The 24,963-nt window shown below is 43.5% G+C and overlaps 1 protein-coding gene across 3 annotated transcripts; it reads right to left on the bottom strand.

The window, feature by feature from the left end:
* Window positions 1-84: 84 nt before the first annotated feature.
* Window positions 85-23,322, bottom strand: ASB11 (ankyrin repeat and SOCS box containing 11). 3 transcript variants are annotated; one of them, XM_047716185.1, is made up of 8 exons: window positions 20,646-20,669; window positions 20,511-20,520; window positions 14,472-14,551; window positions 10,990-11,097; window positions 8,315-8,465; window positions 5,338-5,472; window positions 3,795-3,986; window positions 85-660 (listed from the first exon to the last, which is right to left on the bottom strand). In XM_047716185.1, the coding sequence occupies exons 1-8, from the start codon at window positions 20,652-20,654 to the stop codon at window positions 536-538; spliced, it is 810 nt and encodes a 269-aa protein (XP_047572141.1). In that variant the 5' UTR covers window positions 20,655-20,669; the 3' UTR covers window positions 85-535. The 3 variants fall into 3 exon arrangements, with proteins under 3 accessions (XP_047572141.1, XP_047572139.1, XP_047572140.1); XM_047716183.1 differs by lacking the exons at window positions 20,511-20,520; window positions 20,646-20,669 and adding an exon at window positions 23,077-23,322; XM_047716184.1 differs by lacking the exons at window positions 20,511-20,520; window positions 20,646-20,669 and adding an exon at window positions 22,002-22,233.
* Window positions 23,323-24,963: the final 1,641 nt, after the last annotated feature.

Raw genomic sequence — 24,963 nt, 5'->3', positions numbered from 1 at the left:
TAACTGTGATGTTTTTAATGTATTCAGCATGTGTGTGTGTGTGTGCGTGTGTGTATGTGTGTGTGTGTATAAATAGCAAGGAAATCAAAATTATAGCAGAGGTTTATTCACAGAAGCAAAGAAAGAAAGGGGAAAGAGGGAGGAAATAAATCAGGAACACATCTTAAAATACTTACACTCATCACAATCTAATTATTCGCCCAGATTTACATGTGTCTGTATGATGTTCAGAATATTGACCCTTAGATAATTAAAGATCATGAATCTTCAAACATAGATTATTTTCACTTTCCTTCACAGATTTTTAAAGTTTCTTAACAACAAGGGCTAAAGACAAAAAGGCTCTGTGTTGGTTGCCCCTTGGTTAATGGGGAGTTTCCACTCCTCAAGGGTTCTGGTCTATCAGGGACCTACACTAACTGACTTAGCTCATCCGAAGATAGTCAGAGTCTAGTGGTTGGGCATCTACTCTAGGTACCCTGGGTACAGCAGGCAACAACCTCATTTCCAGGTATCTTCCCCCAGCCAGCTGGGACTACTGGTAGAGCAGGAATCTTTCCAGCAGCTCTGGCAGATGGAGTTCACGGATGGTTTGATGACATGCTCGACCCAAGCACTTCCGGACACACAGGCGGCAGAGCTGAGAAAGAGCTGGTGGGCCTGGGGAAGAAATTAAAATGTGTGAAGCTCCTAGTGGTGGGGGTCGGGGACACGGGGAGACCAGAGAACTGGAAGAGGCTGAAATGTTCTGCCAGCTTAAGAGAGGCTGGGTCTGTACATGGATTACAGAGTGACAGAGCAGACACTAATACACACAGGGACCCCAGTTTGCCCCCCCCCAAGGTTGGGGACACATTTAAGCTGACCCTCTAAAGGTAATTGTATTAGTGACACTGAAGACTGGGGCTAAGCAGAGGCAATCCAGGAATGAAGCATGAGGTCTAAAGGGACTGCATTTCATGTCACAGTAGGCAAACTGTGGAAAGAGCCCAGATATCCACCAGTGGAGGAATGGATAAAGAAGATGTGGTGTATACATACAATGGAATGTTACTCAGCCATCCGAAAGAAGAAATCTTGTCATTTCCAACGACATGGGTGGAACTAGAGGGTATTATGCTTAGGGAAATAAGTCCATCAGAGAAAGACAAAACCATACAATTTCACTCATGTGCAATTTAAGAAACAAAACAGATGAACAAAGAGGAAGGGAAAGAAAAATAAAATAAGATGAAACCAGAGAGGGAGGCAAACCACAGAGACTCTTAACTATAAGGAACAAATTGAGGGTTGCTGCAGGGGAGGTGGGTGAGGGGATGGGGTAACTGGGGGATGGGCATTGAGGAGGGCATGGGATGTAATGAGCACTGGGTGTTCTATGCAACTGATGAATCACTGAACTCTACCTCTAAAATGAATAATACACTATGTGTTAATTAAATTGAATTTCAATTAAAAATTTGAAAAATAAATAAAGGGAATGCACTCCATTCATGCACTATATGTGCCAATGAATGTGTTAATGCTGGCCAAGGAGAAAACCTGAATAGAGGCACTCAGCAGGCAGGAACCCGAGACAGAGCTGCCAAGCAAGGGCTAAGTGCCGAGCAGGTGTTGGGGCCTATGTGGTCACAGAGGCCTCCAGGACCTCCTGGCTCAGGCCGCTCACAAGGTGGTGCTGTTAGGTGTCAAGTCCTACTAGGAGAGGCCCTCCATTTGCGCCAGGCTCCCAGCTCAATAGAGGACCTAGCGAACGGACTCAATCTGCTTAACCCCCATTATGCCCAGGACCTCAGTCTCAAGGAGGTTCATGGAGTCATCACACCCATAGCTTTGAGTGGCTGAAGGAAAGTAATGAGAGCCAAAATATGGTTGAGTAGGACAAAGGAGATTTAGGCTGGAATACTAGTTATACCAAGGTATTTGTAACGTCCCATTATTCCCTAACCTGAATGTACTGGTAAAGATCTCTTCAGATAGACCTGTGTGGTTAGCGGACGACACAAGGTTGTCCTTGTCAAGAAGATCCTACTGTACCAGGATCTCACACCCCACGAGAAATGGCGTACTGCATATGCAAATGACTAGATCACATTTGATCTGATGTTTCTAAGGACCAGCCATGTGATAGAAAGAGCAAATAATTGCTCTCAGTTAAAATCTTGGGCAGCAAGAATGGAAAGCCTCTCTATCCGTCACCCAACTAAAGCTCCTCTGGAAAACAGTAATGCAGACGGATTGTCCCGTTTGCCTATAGGAGCTCAGACACCAGAGTGACTTCTGACGGAGCTGGTGCTCATCCTTCCGGAGGAAGCCACTGTATTTTTGACAACAGAAGATAGAAGAACCCGCTTAGAAGAAATCTAAATCCTCGACCTGGAAACATTTTTGATAGAAGAAAAGAGGAGATATGACAGGTGCTATAGGACATCTTCTCAGCTGAGAGTTGGTAAGGAACCTGGCATTTCCAAACGGGGAGCTGGAAAGGAAGATCATGATTCTTCAAGTGGAGGTTCAACTAAAAGAGTAATCACGAATGATCTAGACTACCGGAGATCATGTAGACCAGCAGTACTCCAAGCGAGGCCTCAGACCAGGGGTAGCAACAGCATCACCTGGGAACCCGATGGGTGTGCTGAGTCTAGACCCCAACGCAGACCTCCTGGATCCAAATCTGCATTTTAATGAGACACCCCCCCCTTGGTGATTCGTACTCACAGCAGAACTCAGGAAGCATGGACCTCAAAAGTATGCCTAAAATTATTCAACCAAGCATTCCACTTGGAAGGTGTTAGAAGACGAGATGATTTCCTAAATGGGAACTGGTGAGTAAAGTAAAAACCGTCTCCCCCAGAAACTATTTCAGAAGGTTCGGGATAGGACTGATATGACATAAGAGCGCGTGTTCTGAGGTCAGACTGCTGGGCTGGAATCCTAGTTCTTCCAAGGAGTCACACAGCCTTCGGCAAGCCAGTGTCTTCAGATTTCTCTTTTCCCGTCTGGAGCTGGGCTACCACCAGTTACTCAAAAGTTCTCCCTGGTTTCAAGTTTTCACAACTCAGGGAGATTCATCTAGGTTTCCAATTTAGCTCAGCGCATGACATATGCATAAAGCTGAATAATTACTATTATTTCTTAAGAGTCTCCCAGGCACACAAATGATCAGGACAGGCTCGGGTGAAGTTCTCTTTCTGTGTGGACTTCGCTTGGCTCACTTCTGAATCTGAAACGCAGCGCACTTTAGAGATTTGCCTTCTCTCCTCTGGTATCCATAGCTCCATCAGCTCACGGTGGAAATGGGAGCAAGGCAATGGAGGGCTCAGAGCCACGTACTCCCCGAGATGGAGAAACAGATCAGACAAGCAACTTTGCTGTCTAGGCCGATGTCTGAAATACACACTCTGTGTCCACCCTACAGCCTCTAGCTTGAGTACTGCTAATTCCCCCGAATACGGCAAAGCAGACTTCTGGTCTACACAGTTGCACACTTAGACCAGGACAGATGTGGCAGCTCAACCTCCTCATGGTGAAAACCAAGTTCTTGGATTCTTTTCTCCTTATGGAAAATACACAGTGACATACCAGCCATGTATAAAGGCCATTCTGTGATAAGTGAACAGACAAAACCTATAAGATCTCACCCCAGCGACGCAAGTGAGACCCACTGCCTACCACATGCTACTTGCAATCAAATCGAGAGAAGAACAAAGGTAAGGAAGTCTGGAGGTGAGACAGGAAGGAGAGAGAGCCAATGTGCTTATGGAGGAGAAGTGGACACCCAGCCTGTTCCTTACCCTCCCGGAGCAGGAGTGCCTGCTCCACGCTGCTGTTGGGAGTGGCCAGATCCAGCGCACTTTTGCCCTCTGCGTTTCTGCACTTTAGGGGGGCCCCGTAGTCGGCCAGGAGGTGGATGACCTCCGCGCTGGACCGCCTCGCTGCCGCGTGCAGGGGAGTGTCCAGACGTTGGCCGCGGTCCACACTGGCTCCTGAAGAGAGCAGATGACGACAAGCCAACATAAAACGTTACCATGGGAACACCAAGAGTTGAAAATACAGTAGCTCAGATCAAGGCATCTGATTTGTCATGACGTGTTTGACAGATCTTTGAAAATATATGACATATGCCGAGAACCTCAGCCACAGCTACTCAGACAACCTAAAACTATATTGATGAGAAAAGTGAAGAAAGGTAATTTTAGTCATTTAGAATACATCACTTGCTTTCCCGTATGAACTGTGTGACAAATACAATTAAATATTTGTATCTCCTTTTACACAGAATTATTATTTTGGTTTTTGGCAAAGGGTTAAGTGAAGTTTCTTTGGTATTTCTCTTATTCTGGGCTCAAAAAAAAAGATTTCTGAATTACTACAAGAAGTAGTAACTGATGGGGGATGAAAAAGAGAAAAAAATATCTTAGAGATAAAAATTCTTATTTAAAGGTTCATAGTACAGACTCTACCTTTATGTCAGTAGCTAAGTTTGAAGAACCTTTAACCAAGTAATACTTCAAAACACTCTACTTTTTCCTGGACTCTCAGTTTCTATTATGCCTTTTAGAATTAAAAGGTTACTAAGGGGGCAGGTGGGTGACTCAGTCAGGTAAGTGTCCGACTCTTGATTTCAGCTCAGGTCATGATCTCAGGGTCGTGAGATTGAGCCCTGCATTGGGCTCCATGCTCAGCAGGGAATCTGCTTGGGATTCTCTCTCCCTCTCCCTCTGCCCCTCCCCTCATGCTCACTGTCTCTCTCTCTCTCTCAAATACATTTTAAAATCTTTTAAAAAAAATAATTTAAAAAAAATTTAAAGGTTACTAAGGATCTTAGCAGGATTGATCTAAAGGAGTCAATGGCAAATGTCTGTTATTTTTGCTATCTGGCATCTTCCTAATAACCACACCTAGATTTCCCTCTGGGGAAACATCCCTTGTGATTCCCAATTCATGTGCTTCCAGTGAAACCCAACAACTTCAGTCTAGACTGAAATTTAGGCCTAAGCCAATCAGCGCATTGTACTCCTCTGGCCACCATGATTGGCTCAGAGATGGGCATGTGACTCAAAAAGAGCCAATGAAATAAAATTGTTTTTTCCCACTAGGACTTATGGGAAGAAACTCTAATTCTCCCTTGAAACCACCAAGGACAACTATAGCAGGTAAATGGAGCCAATATCAAAGGAAGTAGATACTCATTTCTCTAAAAGTTCTGTGATTTCAAGCATTCAGACATCAAATACTGTCAGGATTTTGTCCAGCCTGACAAGAACTTTGTCTTTAAAGCCATGGGAAACCAACAAAGAGGTTCCTCTCATAAAAAAAAAACTTTCTGGAAGTTACCTAATTCTAGAAGTTTCTTCACACAGTCTACCCTCTGGTAGGTGCAGGCCACATACAAGGGAGTTCCAAGCTGAGGCAGTTCTTGGTCAATGTTAACGTTATTTGCCAGCAGGATCTCCATGCACTCTCTATGACCTGGTGGGGGAAAAAAGATAACCTTACTCAAGTAAGGGAAATATTGACTATTTATAGAACTATAGAATTGCTTATCTGGAATGGGCTTTAGAAATAACCTAGATTTTTTTTTAAGCAGAAAAAAAAATTGGGGGAGGAGGGGAAATCTTAGAAAACTCCAAAATCAAAACCATTAAAAAGAAAAGCATGCTCCTAGTTCCTCACTCAAATTCCCCTTTGCCGCCTTGAGATACCTTCCAACTAGACGAAGGGCTCCAAGGAGCTCAGCTGAAATCACTCTCTGCAATGAAGCCAGTTTATAAATACAGGCTGCAAGGTGCAGGGGGGCGAACGACTCATCCTACTGCCCCCCTGAAAAGCCAGCACTCCAATGTGAGGCCCAGCCCCGATCCCTCTCTGCTACAAGTATCTCACTCTCTGCTTCACCCATGTATGGCCGTCCCTCCTTATTTTGGTTAACCTCGAAGACACCTCTGAGAATAAAAAGCCTTGAATATAGAATATATTTAATTGCACCTTTAAATCCTCAAATATAAGATATATTTAATTGCACTTTCCCATCTGGTGGCTAACAAGAAGTATGTAGACAAGTGTTGTCTTTGGAGAGGCTGCCCAATGAACAGACATGATTAATTTGCAACATACGAATGATTTGATCAGGAGCAAATACTTCTGAGGAATTGATGGGAGCTTATAAAGAAGTTGTTCTCTTTGGAGATTTAAGTGTTTTCTTAAAAAAACAACTCTTACCATCACTTCACCGATCTTTTCTTTATAACATAAAAGCAAGCTTCTTCTCAAACCTGGCTGATTTATCAGAAATGCTGAATTAAGTAGAAATATGCATTAAAATGTACAAATAAGGATCCTATGGATCCAAACTATATGTTCACATAAGTAAATATTATACTGGGATTATGGCATCAATACGTCAAAGTATGGACTCAGACTGACCTAGTCTGTCCGCAGAGGTTTAAAGAATCCAGAAATAATATGTAATCAGTACCTCAAACTGCCTGGGTATCTAATAAACATTTTAAATAATTCCTGTCCTTTTAATTTTTTCTTTCTTTCTCTTTGCAGAAGAAACTGAGCCTGGTCTGAGTTAAAGTCAAGTACTCACAGGAAGTTTTATAAAATTAACATATAAAAGATTAGCACTAATATCACAGTATCTAAAACAATGAATTTGCTCTTCTTTCTTCCATTCTGTGGATATTGGTCCCCAACATGCTTGTAGATACAGACCAAAAAATACATAGAGACCCATGAATTGATGTGTTTATGATAAGTCTGTATATATTTTGTAAGTACATAGATACCAAACACTCCCAATATAAAACCATCCATGTACCACAGAATAGCTTCAGTAATTCAAATCATTCCCAATATTAATCCGTTTTTAAATATTTGGATGGAAATGCAACTAACAGATGAATCTTTACTTCAAGTCAACATTAAAAAAATTTTTTTAAGACTTTTAGATCATTTCCAAAGTAGACCATTTCCCTTCAACTTAAAGAGTGTACTTGGAGTTTGGGAAATGACCGGCATCAGTTATTTAATCAATAAATGTTTATTAAATATGTATAAGACATGAAAATCATAGATACATTGAGATTTGGGTCTTTTGTTTCATTTAAATTAAACCACAAAGGGGAAAAGAAAAAGACAAAAAGCCAGACTCAAATACAGAGAAACACACTGCCAGTTGCCCGAGGGGCAGGGGGTGGGGGGCTGGGTGAAACAGACGAGGGGGATGAAGGGTACACGTGGGATGAGCACGGGGTGGGGAATGGGAGTGTTGGATCACTATATTGTACACCTGAAACGAATACAGCACTGTGCATTAACTATACCTCAACTGTTAAAAAATGGGGAAAAAATAAAAGCACAGAAAAAAAAATAATCCACTGCAAAAGAAAATTACCAAGTGACATGTTTAATAACCCGGGGCAAATCTTTCATTATTGCCTTTGGAAATAAAGACTTTCATCCCCAATTAGACCAGCAAAGATCACTGTTCCACGGTGTTCTAACTTCCCCATTTTATTTCTTATCTCAGTAAAAGAGAATAACTCCACCACTGGGTAACAGAAATGTTGCTTTCTCAGTGTGATCTTTGACAAATGGCCTTGGCCTTTCAGTGACATCTTCTTGTTCATGTCTAGCAGATGCATGGACTTTTTAAAGACCTTCATCTTACTCTCTTCCTCCTTTCAAAAGTAACTGAGAATACAGGCGTCTAGAATCAACTTCAAGGTTTCTAAAGACACGCTTTTTAAAGTTGCAACTTTTTTTCAATAACTAATGACCCTGAAGTCAGCAGCTCATCTAGAAAGAGTATGTTGCTTGTTGTGGACAACTACATTTAATCTTCCATTAAGAATCCGATCAGCCTTGGCTTTCAGACGCTTTCATAATTTATTTTAGTGGTCAAGGTTTTATGGGCTTTGGGAGATGAGCTGATCTCTTCTAGTAAAGACAGAGACATTAGCAAAGTACTGCTCATGGAAGTCACCCCTGCAGCCCTGACCGGGCCAGCTGCTCCCAAAACACCAGCAAAGAGCTTCCAGAAAGGGCTGCCAAGAGACTGACTCCCCAGGACATGCGACGTCTGAGACAAAAACCCATTCCCAGGTCCGAAGAAGGGCGGTTGGCTGCCCCAGCAGCATTTCCAGAAGATTCGGGCACTCTGAAGTTGCTGCTCTGGGACCCTAAGCCACACACAGCCTACCAGCGAAGGTCTGGGCATTTCTTGCACGGCGACACGGTACCGCTGACTCGTGCAGTTCGCAGTGAGCCCACCGATGTGGTGTGTGCAACGTGACGGCCCACTTACCTCTCTTCACTGCCTCATGCATGGGTGAGGCCAAGTGCACCTCTGGCTGAGCCTTGGCTCCAAACTCCAGCAGCACGTTGACACACGCAGCACTGCCGCTCCTGCAGGCGTTGAACAGGGGCGTGGCTCCGTGCACCGTCACTCCGTTGACCTGATGGTAAGAAAGAGACCCAGAGAATTTGCCAGTTTTCTCTCTCTGTTTCCAAGCGTGTATTCCTGTGCATCTGCCTGGAGGAATGTCCCAGGTTGGTGAGTGAGCGAGGGCACCCCACATCATTACGGTATTACATTTTTTTAGATATACCAGTAGCCTATCAACTATCACCTCTAAGTAATATCCCAAGTGGCAAAATGGGAGAAAGCTTTTCAAATGTATTCAGGGGTATTCCAGAACTTCTAAGGAGCCTCTTAATCATTGAGGAGTTGTCCTATTGGGTGGTTAAGAACATGGCTTCTGGAATCATTAGCTTGCGTTCAAATCCCAGCACCCTCTCTTCTATCTGTTCAGAGATCTTGGTTGGGATACTAACTTTCTGTGTCTCAGTTTCCTTAAAGGAGGATCATAACAGATTCTACCTCAAGAGGTTATTGGGTGGGTCAAGTGAATTACAACATGTTAAACACTTAGAATGTTGCCTCATGCCCAGTAAGCATATAAGCGTTTGCAACAATTTTCTTCACTTTCCATGAATAAGGGTCTGACTCCGCCTCCCAATCATGAACCAACATGGCAGGACCCAAAAAGGCTGGAGAATCCAGGTCCCCAAATCTGTGCCTGAGGAGATTTTTGTTGCCACAGATTTCCTTACTGGTCTACTAGAATTCATACAAACTACACGTGTGGGCAGTGACTCCCAAAGAGGTTGTGATCCAGTCAAAGGCACAAAGAAAATAGCCATCAATATGGCGTCTCTAGCCACCCTCACTGCCTTCTAAGGGTATGGGAGGCATCTTTGAGTATCAGCAATGGATTGGGATGAACATCAGGGAACCAAGACATTCTGGTGGGGAGGCTCTGACAGGACTGAAATGGAGGACAATGAAGGCTTGATGTCAAAGCATTTGCCTCAACAACTGAGGATATATGCTTGTGATAATCAGGACCCTAAATTTCTTGTTTCAGAAATCAGAAAAGGGGTGACTCAGTTGGTTAAGCATCTGATTTTGGCTCAGGTCATGATCCCAGGGTCTTGAGATCAAGCCCCAAGTATGGCTCCCTGCTCAGCAGGTAGTCTGCTTGTCCCTCTCCCCCTGCCCCTCCCCCTACTCATTCTGTCTCTCTCTTTCTCAAATAAATAAATAAATAAAATCTTTAAAAAAAGAAACAATAAAAGATATTTCTCCACAGTGCCAAGATAGCCCCTGTTAAATTGGAAACTTAAAGAGGAGATGCTAAGGTGGCAGAGACAGGCAAGGACGGGCCAAAATGTGTGTGAATTCATACAGTCTAGGGATTTCTAACCTATTTACACTTTCACCAAAAAACATTCAGTCGGGCTGGTTTCATTTGATTGGTTCTTATGAGAATCATCCTCACCTTCATTCTGAAAGTCTTCAAATTTGATTTCCTAAGTTCCTCAGTTCAGGTCAGCAAACATTTATTGAGCACCTATTAGGCACCAGGGTTTCAGAAGCCAAGGCTAGTAAGAAAATCGCTTTAGATCACCCTTAGAAGCAAGACAAAAGAAAGTACGACTTGAGAAATATTTCGGCAGGAAAAGGAGCAGGATGTGGGCATTAATTAGTGGGGGAGAGAGAAGATCTAGGCTGAGCCCAGGTTTGGAACATGGAAAGCAGGAATGTATGTCGCCGGGTCTCTGAGGAGGGGCGATCCCCCAGGGAGGAATATCCTAACCAAAGCTTCAGACGCACTGAGTTTGAGAAAACCACAGGGCTGCCAATTTTGAGGCATTTTCTACTGACTAACCAACTTGCTTTCTTTCTCTTCTTCTGATTTAAATGTTAAAGAATACAATATTTATCGACTCTTCCTTCATAAGATTGCCACAACCAAGGGACTGTGTCTTACTCTCTTCTTTGTCCTCCACAAAACCTCCCAGTGTTGTACCAGCACACACTCCTCTACAATCGGATGTTGTTTGCCCTTTTCCACCGGCAGAAGGAAAGGGCCCTCTGGGGTGCCTGGGTGGGGCAGTCAGTGAAGTGTGGGACTCTTGGGTTTTGGCTCAGGTCATGATCTCAGGGTCATGAGATGGCGCCCCACGTCAGACTCAGCATGGAGTCTGCTTGGGTTTCTCTCTCTCTGCCCCTCCACCCACCCCAAATGAACAGATACATCAATAAATGAATTTTTTAAAAAGATTTTATTTTTATTGATTTATTTATTTGAGAGAAAGAGAGAGCAAGCCCAAGTAGGGGGAGCAGCAGAGGGAGAGAGGGAGAAGCAGGTTCCCTGCTGAGAAGGGAGACTGATGTGGGGCTTGATCCCCAGAACCCCGGGATCATGACCTGAGCTAAAGGCAGATACTTAACCAACTGTGCCACCCAGGCGCCGCTCAATAAATACATCTTAAAGGAAAATAAGAAAATAAGAAAATATTGCTGTCTGGAAGGTAGCATCTCTGTAGACGCTAGCAGGTGCACCTGGACAGACAGAGCCGCGGAGGGCAGGGATGTGGGGGGCGGGGGCAGGGGACGGGGAGGGCGGTACTCACGTGTGCGCCCTTTTCCAATAAGGCTTTTGCACAGGCTACGTGACCTCCAAGGCACGCTTCGTGGAGCGAAGAGACCCGGTTAATGGTCACAAGGTTCACGTTGACACCCTAGAATTTGGAGAGAAGGGGTTAAAGGCTGCATTAGTAATAGCAATGGCAGCCAGTCCTGGGCTGAAGAGGACAGAGTCAAGGAGACAGGGCTCCTAGGATCTCTGTGCCGGAAGCACACTGCGGGGGGCCATGACCCCGCAGCGTGGAGGGGTCTCTGCAGTACCAGCATCTGGGGGCCTGGGGGCTTTCCCCAAACTTCACCTCCTTACCCAGTTCCAGCACATCCCCCTCCTCTTCCTGCCACACTCCACCTTCCTCCTCTCGGAGTCCATGTGACAGATGACAAGATCAGCCTAGCTGTTGGCCAACTCTGACTTCATGCCCTGATTTTCACAACTTGGTCCTTACCATCCCCGCCCCCCTGAGGACCGCTTTCTGTCTGGGAAATGAGTTAGGCCCCTGCCAGTCCTTCCCAGCCAAGTTCTGCTTCTGATTTCCTGCCTCCTCACCTGCCCATTGAAAGCTTCCAAAACCTACTGCGTGACCCTGAACCCCAAACCCCCACCTAAGTTCCCACCGACTCCTGCCAGACTGTCCCCGGTGCCCACAACTGCCCACGACTCCTGCTCCCTTCATCTTAGGGCCTCTCTATGCCTCCTTGTTCCTGTCCCCTCTCGTGTCCTGAATATGATGTCATTACACTAGCTCCGTGTTATAGATTTCAAATTAGGTAATTATTACAATTAGAAAAATCTTGTCCTTTTCCTAGATAGGATTTCCTTTTAAGAAAATAAGAAAAACAGGCTCATCCACAAGGTGGCAGCAGCGCACTAGAAAAAAAAACTTGCATCCTTGGCAAGGTGTAAGAACCCCATGCATTTGTGCATACGTAATGCCTGGACTCGCCTGAAAGACCATCTAGAGTGAATCCCCTCCACTGTGCATGAGAAAATGGAGAGGCAGAAAGTTCAAATTATTCATAAAACTCAAGGCTTCCCAGGGGTTGATGACAGCCAGATGACTCTGAAAGTCAGGAGCTCCTGATGCCTGGTTTAATGCTTTTCTCCACCCCACTGTACGTGAAATAAAGTAAAAAATAAAATAGAATAATACATTTTGCACTAGGGTGTAAGTGTGAAGAAATGGGCATGCGCAGTGAAAAAGTTGAACTTCCTTCTGAAGAACACTCCTCATACATTTAAGCACACTGGTTTACAGAAACCAACATGCTTATGGAGTGTAGTTAAAAATAGAGAGAGGCGGGGCTGCCTGGGTGGCTCAGTGGGTTAAGCCTCTGCCTTTAGCTCAGGTCATGATCTCAGGGTTCTGGGATCAAGTCCCGTAGCAGGCTCGAGCCTGCTTCCTCCATTCTTTCTCTCTCTCTCTGTTTGCCTCTTTGCCTACTTGTGATCTCTCTCTGTCAAATAAATAAAATCTTAAAAAAAAAAAATAGAGAGAGGCGCCTGGGTGGTTCAGTTGGTTAAGCGACTGCCTTCGGCTCAGATCATGAGCCTGGAGTCTTGGGACTGAGCTCTGCATTGGGATCTCTGTTCAGTGGGGAGTCTGCTTCTCCCTCTGACTGTCTCCCCCTCATGCTCTCTCTCTCTCTCAAATAAATAAGTAAAATCTTTTTAAAAAATAAAATAAAAATGAAAAAGTACTAAAGGCAATGTGGGATCCTGGATTGGAGCCTGGGACAGAAAAAGGACTCTGTGGGAAAACAGGTGTAATTTTAATAGTCTGTAGTTTAGTTAACGCTACTGTACCAATATTATTGTCTTAGTTTTGACTGAAGTACATGCTTATGTAGGATATTAGCACCAGGGGAAGTTGGGTGAAGGGTGGGAAGTATCTGCACTCTCCTCGCAACTTGTCTTTAAAATTATTCCAAGATTAAAAGTTTATTTTTAAAAAATACTAATGAGGGGCGCCTGGGTGGCTTAGCCAGTTAAGTGTCTGACTCTCGATTTCAGCTCAGGTCTTGATCTCAGTGTCATGAGACCAAGCCCCACGTTGGGCTCCATGCAGGGTGTGGAGCCTACTTTAAAAAAAAAAAATACTAATAAAAGTGTTGAGGAGGGCCGAGAGGGAGGAGGTGGATGCAAGACTTTTCACCTTTAAGTATCACTTTAATTTTCAAACTATGGGAATGTATTACATACTAAAAATAATCAGATCCAATTGTAAGTGCTTAAAAATAAATAAGCAAGTGATAAAAATCACATACAAAATCCATTTGATCATTATTGGCAGTACTGTTTTCCTTTTGCCTCTACTTTCTTAAGAAGTAACCCAGCTCATAAAAGAGGAAGCCAAAAAAAAGTGTGTGCACGTGCATATGTGTGTGTACACGCACACGCATATGTGCACACACACACAACAGTGTACCCAGATGCTTAAATTCAAAATGACAAGGAAGCCAGGTTTGGTGGTAGCTAGAATGTGGAAAGAAGATATAATAAATCACCTCCTCTATACACATGCAGAGTCTAAAACAAACAAAGTAAATGGAGCATGTATACTTTTGTTCATTCATTTTACAAATATTTACTAAGACGTTATTCATTGTTCAAGGTGCTATGAGATACAGTCATCAATAAAAACAAAGTAGTCTTAATAACTAAGACTTTCACAAATCTTCCCAAAAGATTTCATAAATGTACGTCAACCTATTGTAATGTTTGCTCTTGAGATGCTCTCCGTGACCCCTGATTCCTGGGTTTGGCTCACTGTGTGCTCCTCTCCTCCTGAATGTGGGCTGGATTCACTGACTCCCATCTAATGAATAGAATATGGCAGAAGTGATGGGACGTCACTCTGGAGATTAGGTTATACTAGGACTTGCTTCTTAGGCACTGTCTCGTGCTCTCTCTGGGGGAAGCCAGCTGCCATTTCATGGCACAGCCCCGTGGAGAGGCCCTCATGGCAAGGAGTTGAAGCCAGCCCACAGGTACATGAGTGAGGTTGGAAGCAGATCTTCCCCCACCAAGCTAGGAGGTGACTGCAGCCCTGGCTGGTACTTGGCTGCCCGTAAGAGACTCAGAGCCACAACCATATGGCCAGGCCACTCCTTAGCCCACAGATAGTTCGAGAATCTGTGCTCCTTGTTTTCAGCCACTGTGTTTTTGAGGTCATTTGTTATGCGGTAATAGCTGACGAATGCAAGTTCAAGGCCATTGTTACTCAAGCACGCTGGGAGAGGACAGGGGGAGTTACTGCAAGGAAAATTTGAGGGTATCTGTTGTCCCCGTCACAGGGAAACTGCCTCTGGGGTCAAGGCAAGCCCAGAAGGGGAGGGAGCGATACGTACACCTAGACTGGCTATGCGGGCCACCAGAGGGGAGAGCAAGACCTCTGCCACAGCCAAAGTTCCGGAAGCACAACACCTATTATAGCGGAAGCACAAAGGAGCACGTCTGTGGTTTACTTACTTGTGCAATTAGAGTTTTAAGGGCCAGTAAGCGCCCCTGGGCTGCAGCTTCATGAAGAGGGGATCGGTCAGCCCAACAATCTGAAACACAAATCCAGCACAAAGTCAAGGTCTGGAGTCTTCTTCTGGCTGTTCCATCCTGCAGCCTGCCCACCATGGGAGAGGGGCTGGGGATGACAATGGACGCTCAGACCACACATCGGGCTCTCTCATCAGCTGTTTTCAGGGTAACACACCAGTGAGTGTACAGCCCATTGGTCTAGTGGTGTGTGCAGAGAGGAAGCACAGAGAAGCTCTCTCACTCTTCAGGGGGCAGTTTTAACAAGCAATAGATTTACTTTGAATACATTTTACCCCGGGCCTGGATCTGATAGCTCCAAATAAGGCAAATGAGGAGCAAAGCTACGCATGGAGCCTCCCTGCTTTCATCCTGTCCCCGCCTCCCACCCTCACCTCTACCCTGAAAACTCAACAGCCTGTACCCATGGAGGCTGGAGGATCAGGGGAAATGGGTTGGTTCTCAATGCTCAAGGTAATTGTCTTGGTTCATTTTGGTCACAAGGCATATCTATTACCATGATGCAGAATAGGTATGGTTTTTCAGATGACACATCTTCCAAAACTTCCTGTGGACAGCTGAGCGTGATTGCTAAACATGGAGCTTGTGGGGCCACACTGCCTGGGGTCAAATCCGACCTCAACCCCTTTCTGCCAAGAGGGGCAAGTTAACTAAAATTATTTTGACCTCAATTTCGTGATCTGTAAAGTGGCGGGGGGGGGGTGTCTAGTAATTTGGTATTTAGCAAGTGCTTTGGTCTCTAAGTAGGCCAATAAAACACATCCATAATGTTAGGTACTCAAGCAACTTATGATTAAGTACACATGGTAGGGCGAGTATTTTTTACCCTGTAATCGTTTGTTAGTAAACAAGACTAACCAGCTTCAAGGGGCATTTAAGAAGTAACCCTCTTTAAGCATGCCAAAGGGCAATCATTTGTTTGGGACAAACACCTGTTCCAGTTTGTAAAATTTCAAACATAATTGTGCTCTTCATTCACTGGATAGCATGTGACATAATTTGGATTTCACACGAAGGGTCCATCTTATCAACCTTTTCTAGGGGATCCTGATGGTGCCAAGAATTCGGGTTTTCCTATACCTGCAACCTTGGCAAACACAACCCCACCAAAGATGGGATTATGTAAGTGTGAAATGGCTCGAGGCCACAAGGACACAGTGAACTTCTCCAACAGATGAGAACCAGGGCCATAAACATTTCATTAGGCCCCCTAATATTGCAATTTAATTTTTATCTTCTCTTACCCTTGGGTGAGAAAAGGGTATGAAAAGATGGAAGGCTAGAATGAACTCTACAAGGTTGGATTGAAATTGGACTAGTTAGTACAAAAAATGTGATTTTCAACATATGTGTTTTTATGTTTCTATTCATATTATTTTAACAAGGTTTTGGAGAAATGGATGATTCCAGGGCTGGGCCAGGAAAAATTAAGATGGGCCTCGGACACCTTGCCAGAAATATAGTGAATGATGGGACATGTCAAGAAGACACGGAAGCTGGCTTGCAGGGGCTTCCACTGGTCAAACACGAAATGACCTAAACATCGAAATAAAAAATGGTAGTAGGAGATCATACCTTATCAAATAAAACAGGAATCTCTAGGTCCTCACTGATATAAATCAATATATAAATAGCCAGGTGGGAGCTCTACCTCACAGTAGAACACCTGCTTAGAAATGGAGAAGAAATTGTCGCATCTGACTTGAGTTACTTCCTCACAAAATAATTACTAGTTATAAAGGAAACACAGGCCATTTTATGGGGGAACAAAATTATAGACCCCACTCTACACAGGGGATCAAAGTTAACATCAGAGGTGATGGGACAGATCAGCACAGCGAACCATGGGATGGAATGTGAGGGGCGACCTCATGTACTCTGGAAGGAAATGCAACGAAGAAAACACCATAGCTTGTGCAATATTCCTGCTCGAGATGTATAACCCAAATCCAACCCGAGGACACTGTGAACCAACTGACTGAGGGGTATTTTGAAAAGTAAGTGGCCTGTAACCAGTTCAAGGAGGACTGAGGAAAGACTGCACAGGGCAGAAGGCAGATGAGACAATATTAGGACAGTTGAGTAAATAGGAATGAGGTCTCTAGGCAAAGAGGAGTAGGAATTCTTTGTACCACTCTTGTAACTTTCCTGTCACTTTGAAATTAGTCCCAAAATTAAAAAGAATGTGTGTGTGTGTGTGTGTGTGTGTGTGTGTGTGTAAATTGGAATGAACTTATATACAAGTTTACCTATATACACATATAATCACTGATGTTTTCATATTCCTGATACAAATGGGGGATGTTTTTATAAGAAAAATGGATTAAAATTTTAACGTGGAAAAAATCTTGTGCTTCTATTTTCATTTGTTCCTGAGCCCGTTAAAAGCTGATGGAGTATTTTTAAATCTCTTCTGACATTTATAAGTTGCATAAGCTGAGAATGAGATAATGAATGCACATAGTCCTTAACGAGTCAGCCTTGGTTTTCTTCTAATACATCTCCACCGCATTCAACATGATCTGTGTATCAGACACGTTGCCCTCTTGCCTAATCACTCTTGGAAAGGACCACGGGCACTGGAGTTGGAAGGACAGACAGTCTTCATCCACGGATGGCAACTCAGCACCCTGACCGGTGTAAGAAGGAAACCCACAGCCATGGCTTGGTTATTCTTTTGTTCCAAGAAGAGCCACTGTTGCTATTAGGAAATTAGGATACTAGCATGAATTGGCTTTATTATTTTTAAAACTTACCTCCAGGTAGGCTGTGGTGTCCCCTTTCCTTCTGAGAAGCAGGAACCTTAACCACATCTTCGTCCTATTTCTAGTAACGTCTGTGACTCACCAGTCCCATAAGACCCACTGCTGCTCAAAACCTAATGTTAAGTGAAGGAAACCAGACGCGAAACAGCATGAGCTGTGCCATCCCTTTCTGTAATGTACGAAAGGGGCCCCAACTCACCTGGGGTGTTAGGAGTCAGAAGGCCCCCAAGGAGGAGCGGGGGCTGCCTGGAAGAGGAAAAGAGGAAGGGCGGTACCGATTATATGCGGGTTCTGGCTCGTGGGAGCCGACACCTGATCGCAGTCACCTTGTGAAAATTCAGGTAGATGTTCGCTTAGAATTTGTGCCCGTGTCTGTATTTACAAAGTACTTCAGTAAGGAGATTTTCAAACTAGTCTACGGGTCAGTCCACTTTCAGACTGTCATTTCTGCTCCTCGGCCTTCTCCCAGCCCAGGGCACGGCCCTCTCTGCCGCCCCAGCAGCTGCGGAAGGGAGAGCACTCTCATACGTGTCCCAGCCTCCTTCTTCTAGGTGGCAGATCCTCTGGGGCCTGGGGGGGGGGAGGGGGTGGCAAAAAGAGAAAATTGAAAAAAAGAAAAAGAGAAAAAATGCTAACCCTGGGTCCCTGGAAGAGGAGGCGGGTCTCGCGGGCTTGTAGCCTCCACTGCACGTCTCATTCCTGGTCTGCAGGCTCGCCCTTCCTGCCGAGGCTCACTTCCAGGCCCCTTTGCTATGTCTCGGCTTTGGGCCATCTCTCCTAGTGTCCCCTGTCAATGCAGCACACTCGGACACCCCCGACTCCCACGCCACGCCTCTGACGTCATGGGAAGCCTGCCATCTTCCATTGCACCATGACAGCAGGAACGTGAGCCGTCCTGGGCTTGTCTCTCAGCACAGGACTGCTCTCGGATGATCTTTTCCCGCAGGCCAGGCCCAGGGGGCAGCCAGACCCAGGGGGCAGCTCAGTAAACTGCCTGACTTCCACCTTGAGAGGGAAATACCAAGCTCCCCTCCTGCCAGAGGCCCCTTATCTCAACTTGGATTTCTTCTGGAGTCCCCGCCCTTGGCCTTCCAGAGAGGAGGGAAGGGAAGAGCCTGGCTTCACGATGGGAAAGACTCCCCAAAGGCACGCCAACCCATTTGCCCCAGAGGAAGAGATCTCACTTGCAGCAAGTGGCCGGAATAGAACCGAATTCCAAGGTTTTGTGACCGAGGACACCCGTTGCTCTGGTGTTAAGAACCACTGGTTTTAATTCCCGCTTAACCTGAGGCCCATTTATTGGCCCAGGATGCTTAGCTCCGTCCACCATCTCTTGATACATAGCATGAAATGAACCCATTCCTATCACCGGAAGTGCAGAACTCATTTTTGCTTCCCAACTGGAAAAAGGACTCTCAAGGAAATCTCCTTTCCAGTCACATTGTTTTCCAACACTCGCTTCAAAGGACCTTGAGTTTTCACACAAAACCCTTTCCGGCAACTCTGCCATGGTGGGCTCTCCTGTCTTCCTCTTCTTATTCCCAACACACAGTCTCTCACTCTTATCATTCTTGTTTTGCAAATTGGAGCTAACTGTGAGAAATTAAGGATAAAAGTTTTTTGGCAGCTAGGGAGTTTTTCCATTCCTTTCAGGAAATATCAACTAAGCTCTCCAAATAAATGAATGCCTAAGTAGAAATCAGTCATTCTCTTCTTTGGCAGCCTATTTTTAGTCCCTTGGCAGACTGCCTGGGTCACAGGATTGCAAGCACATTAGGAAGATAGTTTACTGAACAAATATGTTTACTTGTTCCTGATGAGGTGTATGGAAAATGTTCAAGTACTTTTTCATTCACCCCTTTGACTTTTTCTCAGAATATGATTTATATCTCTAGTTCTCAGAATCTTTGAATAGCAGTTTCATGACAACTTCTAAAACCACAAATTTCAATCACAAAATTGGTTCCAAAGGAATACAGTTGTCTGAGTGCCAAGTATTCAAGATAAAACCCATTATGACTATTTAAAAAACATTTTTTTGCAATTCTCTCCTTCCTAATTCCAACAAGTATTTAAGATTACTGGTTTGTTATTTTTAAAGAACCACTTAATGGGTTATCATCTCTGGTGTACATGTAACAATCTTTATTCTCTTTATTCAAGTTCCAAAATCATATGAAGCAATATCTTCTCTTGTAGCATCTATCAAATAAAAAATTTAAAAGGAATCTCAATTCTGAACCAAAATATACACAAGAACCTGGCAGAATTAATGGTATTTCAAGTCAAACAAAGGTAACTGGCAAAAACCCATATTATAACTTCCTGGGATACCTAAAATATTATAATAAAATTGAGTTAAAATGCATACTCTCTAGAATACACGGTTCTAGTCAGGAGACACACCATGGTCAATGAACATCTTTCTGTAGGGTGTTAGAAAGAAGGTGCCCTTGAGCCCATCAGGATCAGGGGAGCTGAGCTAGAGGTAACAGTGGGTGTTAGAGAGCCCCTGCTGAGGACGGGTTGTCGAAATTTGGAAAGGCCAGGAGACTCCTGTGAGAGGTCACTCTGCAGAGGATGGCTGGGCCAAGGTTTGGGAGGATAACCGGCAAAACTCAACAGGGTAGAAAGCTAAATAAAGGATTAGGCAAGAATGGGCCAAAAGCAGGAAAAACCTGTTGGAAGGGGAAGGACAGGAAAAAGGAGTCAGGATGTTGACTCAGACAGAGGCGTGGCCATCAAGTCAAGGTGAGTCTTTTCTGAATTTAGAACAAGGACAATTGATTCTAAGCGTTAACACTTAGACTAGAACTAATCTTTTAGATATGGTTTAGCATAAATTCTTTTTTTTTTAAATCTTTTCTTTTCAAGTTTAGCTTAAATTCTTAAAAAAAAAAAAAGAGAGAGAGTACAATAGTTCCACAATCTCTTATCTGCAATTGTAAAATCACCCAAATTTTGGAAAACCAAGCTTTTCCTCAAGTTTGATACAATCTCCCTTGGCAGCAAAACATGGTAAGGACTCAGATTAAGCAATTTATTCTCTTTCATTTGTATTTCCACTTAGTGTCAAATATCAAATATAATTCAGAAATAGAAATACGAAAAAGTCTGCCTACGGGAGTGCTGTGTGATAGACGTTATACACACCGTGAGATCTTTCCAGTATCCCCAAAACTCCTGAATCTTGAACCACATCTGGCCCAAGGGTCGTGAAAACAGATGATCAACCTGTAGCTATTTTTATATTTTTATCAAGTTTGATGACCAAGCCCTGGACTAAAAATAGCTTCAATTCTGGCCAAATTAGCAAAGGCAGAAAAATCATATACCACATCTGTCAGGAGAAAGTGCCTGCAGGGATCTCTAGGGGCTGAAGGTGGGATCCAGTGATTGATCTGGTGCTCAATGACAATGTTTTAAACTTAACTACATATGTATATATAATTGGCCAATTACACAAAGAAGCCCCCCAAGATCAAAAAACCAGCCAGCCACAGTTCACCTCAAGTCTGGTAAGTTATCTACAAATGCAGTAGTTTAAGCCACAAAGACATATGGAACCCTTAAGTGCAGAATATGAGAGTCAAAAAAGAAAACTCCACATTTTACAGTCTGAGAAATGACATTTAACGAGGGACATGTTTCTAGGTGTAGCTTCCAAAAGAAAGTGTGCCAGCAGCTATGACAGGCTAAACTCTGTCCTGGCTTAGTTTTTACCTCCCTCCCCTTGTTTTTGACAGCTCTGATGATAGTTTACAGGAACATAATATACTATAGGAATCAAGAAATTTAACCTTGGACTGAGACTTTTCTAAGTCAATTAGCTAACTTACTGATTAAAGGTCACGTATTTTCCCAACCGACATTTGCCTTAACCGTGAGCGGTAAAGAGAATTTCAGGTTTGAGCTGAAGACTGGCACAAAATTTTGTTCTTTAATACATTTAGCTTTAAGTATATAGCAACTGACTCCTAACAGTGTCAAAAGAAAAAAAAAAAACACTTTCTGGCATGCTGCTGCCTACATTCTCATAGAAAGCCTTATTTACCACATCTGGATATACTGTCTATTATACATACGAGGGAGGGGGTGCGTGTGTGCTTTCAGATACACACACAGTCACCCACCCACACATATATGTATACATAGAAAGGAAATTAAACTGAGAAATTGACATGTACTATTCCCCCCGCCGTCCACCTCGTTGATGATGATTAAGACACACATTTTTGATTTTATAACGCCATGCTACTTCCAAATTAAGTGGGATATTACCCATTTAATGACCAAATGAGGACATTTGGGTTAAAGAATGAATGAGCTCTACTTAAGAGATCTGTATTATGGCTCCAGACCTAAATCCAAACCATGTTTTTACATGGGTTTTGACTACTATCGAAACTTTTTAAGAGTGTGCTTAATTCAGGATGACGAAGACAGGAACAATGCAGGTGAACAACAGGACAAAATATTCTTAACACTGTTCCTGTCAATACTTTGTTGCACTTTACCTCATTTAAACCGTAAGGAGGATCAATCTACGAGAACATCCATACTGTGTGACCGAAACTTTTAGAAAGTCCCTGCCCACATTTACATATGAAATTAGAAAATAGATTTTCAGATCACATGAACTTGAAATGAAAGAGAAACTTTTAAAAAACCAGTCTAAGCAACATACCTCCCTGAAATGTGTGACAAATGTAATCCCCAAAAGAAACCTCCTTCCACATTCCGGGTCTTCTGACACTTCCTGAAACTTCAAGATTCTCCTCATTTCCCCTGGGGAACTGAAGCATTTTGAGGCTTTGTCTTTGGAGGTCTTATTTGGGGGGATGGGGGGGGGATGAGACTGCCGTCATCTAGTGTCTTCAAAGTTGTCTAGTGCATTGGAATCACATTGCACAGGTCTATTTTGAAAGAGAATCCCAGGTGCAAATTGACATGTATACTAGATCAAGAATGACGTCATCCTGGAATCCCTATGAACACTAAGGATAGAGAGGGAAATTGTGAACTCTGTTTACAAATAAATACTCCTCTATCAAGTGACCATCCCAGCAGTGACAGCTATCCAATTCATTTACTTTTGCAGCAATTCACTCCAGTTAAGGTGAATCATTTCTTGAGAGAACTGGAGACTAAATCCTACAGAGCATGAGACTTAAAAATGTTTTTCCCGAATGCTGGCATTTCATGTTAGGAAACCTTTGTTTGCAGGGCTTTGCACAGTGCCGTGTATAAACGGGTTTAACGCAGGGTTTTTCCTGACAGCGACGAGTAGCTAATGGATTTGAATTGCAAGTGACAACACAAAAATATATATAGCATGGCACATTTGCTGCTTTAAATCAGATTTCCTGGTCATTCTATTTCCAGAGGAAACTTAGTCTTGTTAGAATGCATTGTTAAAGTTTGCTTAAAAATATTAAAGAAAATAATCCCATGTAAGTCATTCTCTAGGTTAGTAGCAATGAGGTTTCTCCACGTACTCTAAGAAAGCCACTAACCTATTTATTTAAATAATAACCCCTAAAAGAACTACAAACTTGCAAAAAATAAAGCTGAGAAATCCTTCAAATTGTTGTAGCCAACATCACTTGCTACTTTAAATAATAATTCTTGAAACTACCCACACAAAGCCAAAGTATAATAAAAATCTGCCCTCTAGAAATATTATTCACATGAACTATCCAGGAGAGTTTTTTCTTTTCTTTTTTTTTTTAAGTTTTAGGAGCAAATCCAGGTATTTTTACCTGAAATTCCACCATAGATCTCTTCTGCTATCCTAGCCGCTTCTTTTCTATTTCCTTTGACGATATAGAAATGAGTCAGGAGAGCCAAACAAACTTTAATTAAAAGTTTGAAGAAAAAAAAGGTAGCAAACATTGTAATAAAAATGTTTTTAAAGCCATAGGAAACAGGACCGTCTTCCATTTTGGCTCACCCTCTGTATAGGTTCTTGGTACTGCAAAATCTCACTGAGTTATAATTGGTATCATATGACATCTATTTTCAACTTTCTAGCCCTTGCTGCTCTTGTTACTGAGAACTCACTCATACATTCTAAGCTCACTGTGATTTGGCGGCTGCAGTGCTGACTTCCACAGCGATGGGAAATGAACTCAAGAAACTTCCTTTTTGACCCGCATTCCTCAGTGCTATTTAACACACAGGATTCTTGGCTGGATCTGTTCTATTCCTAAATCCCAGTTACATGGGAAGGCAGCGTTGGAGAGAGAAAACAAACGAGGGCGGGGCGGGGAGGGGGTGAGGAGTGAGTTATCTGAAGGGGGAAGAATTGGCCCCAGACCATTTCGTTTTCTCTTCCTCCTGAGGTTTTGGGGAGATAATGCCCCAATCTAAACTACGACCAGTTAAACAAGATCATTTACTCTAAGGCAGTATTTAGTAAAGGGCTCATCCTGGATGCTTCTCCAAGTGGTTGTGTCACATTGAAAGCATTAGACCACTTGCTCTAATGGTCTCATCTGTGACAAGGTCTGCTAGCAAAGCCCATTGTTTATTTCCCATTTCAAGTATTAGTAAAGATGGTGCCTCGGACTGGAATATGGGCGCTCTCCTTGACCATGGAAGAGTTACAGCGAAATGAAGAAGATGCCCTGTGTTCTGAGTGAATTACCCAAAGATTCTACATATCAATACCTTCCCACATTGGACAGCATTCTCTTACAACCCTAACCCTTCAACATATGTCGGTGGGCCAATACAAGGGAAATCGGCTTGCTGTTCATTTCCCTCACCTACAAAAATTAGACGAGGAAAATCCAGGTCTCCTCTTTCATTCTTGGCTACATTAGATTTTCAAACATCTCTACAAACTATTGAAAAAGGCAAACCAAAAAAAATTGCCTAGAGCAGACTAAAGAAATCTTACTTACTAAATGCTTTATGCACAAAATATGGGAGTTTCTTATAGCACTCAGGCAAAGTGGAATGATGACCTCTGTGAGAACTGGCTCCCCGTAGTCCGGGGAAATGTTGACGTGCAAGCACACAGCTTTGGGTCCCAGTACGTACTGCGTCCATCTCAGTGAATTACAGAACCAGGAAGACCCAGTGCAGTTCCCACTCCCAAGGACTGAGATCAACATACACGGTTTCTTGACCCAGCTTAGTACCGACCACAGGTTGCTACCTACAGAGTGCCAACGTAGGAGAATCCGTGAACACAGGCATCTGTGAACACAAGAACACCACCCTCTAAGAAGCCCGTCCTTTACTCAAGTCAGCCCAGTGATATATTATAGCACGTTAGTCAATCTTGTTTGGGCCTTAATCTTCATTTAAAACATGGCTATACTTTCTGTGTTGGCCATGAGGAGTTCGGCTCTTTTTTTAAGGTTCAAACGGACATCTATGCTATTTCTGAGAGACCGTCTTTAACTGTGTTTGAGCAGGACATTCAGGATGGGCACAAAATAAGGAGTTAACTCACAGCAGCCTTCAGACGAAATCCTCTGTAGCACCAATATCTCAGCATCAGCACTACTGATATTTGGGACCAGATAATTCTTTGTTTGGCGGGGATCCAAAAGCATTGTAGGATATCCAGCAGCAGCTCTGCCCTCTGCCCACTTGATGCCAACACCCCCACTCCTACCCAGGGCTATCAACTAGAG

Source organism: Lutra lutra, chromosome X (genome assembly GCF_902655055.1).
Source record: "Lutra lutra chromosome X, mLutLut1.2, whole genome shotgun sequence".
Classification (NCBI taxonomy): domain Eukaryota; kingdom Metazoa; phylum Chordata; class Mammalia; order Carnivora; family Mustelidae; genus Lutra; species Lutra lutra.
This window is presented reverse-complemented; position numbering and strand designations above follow the sequence as displayed.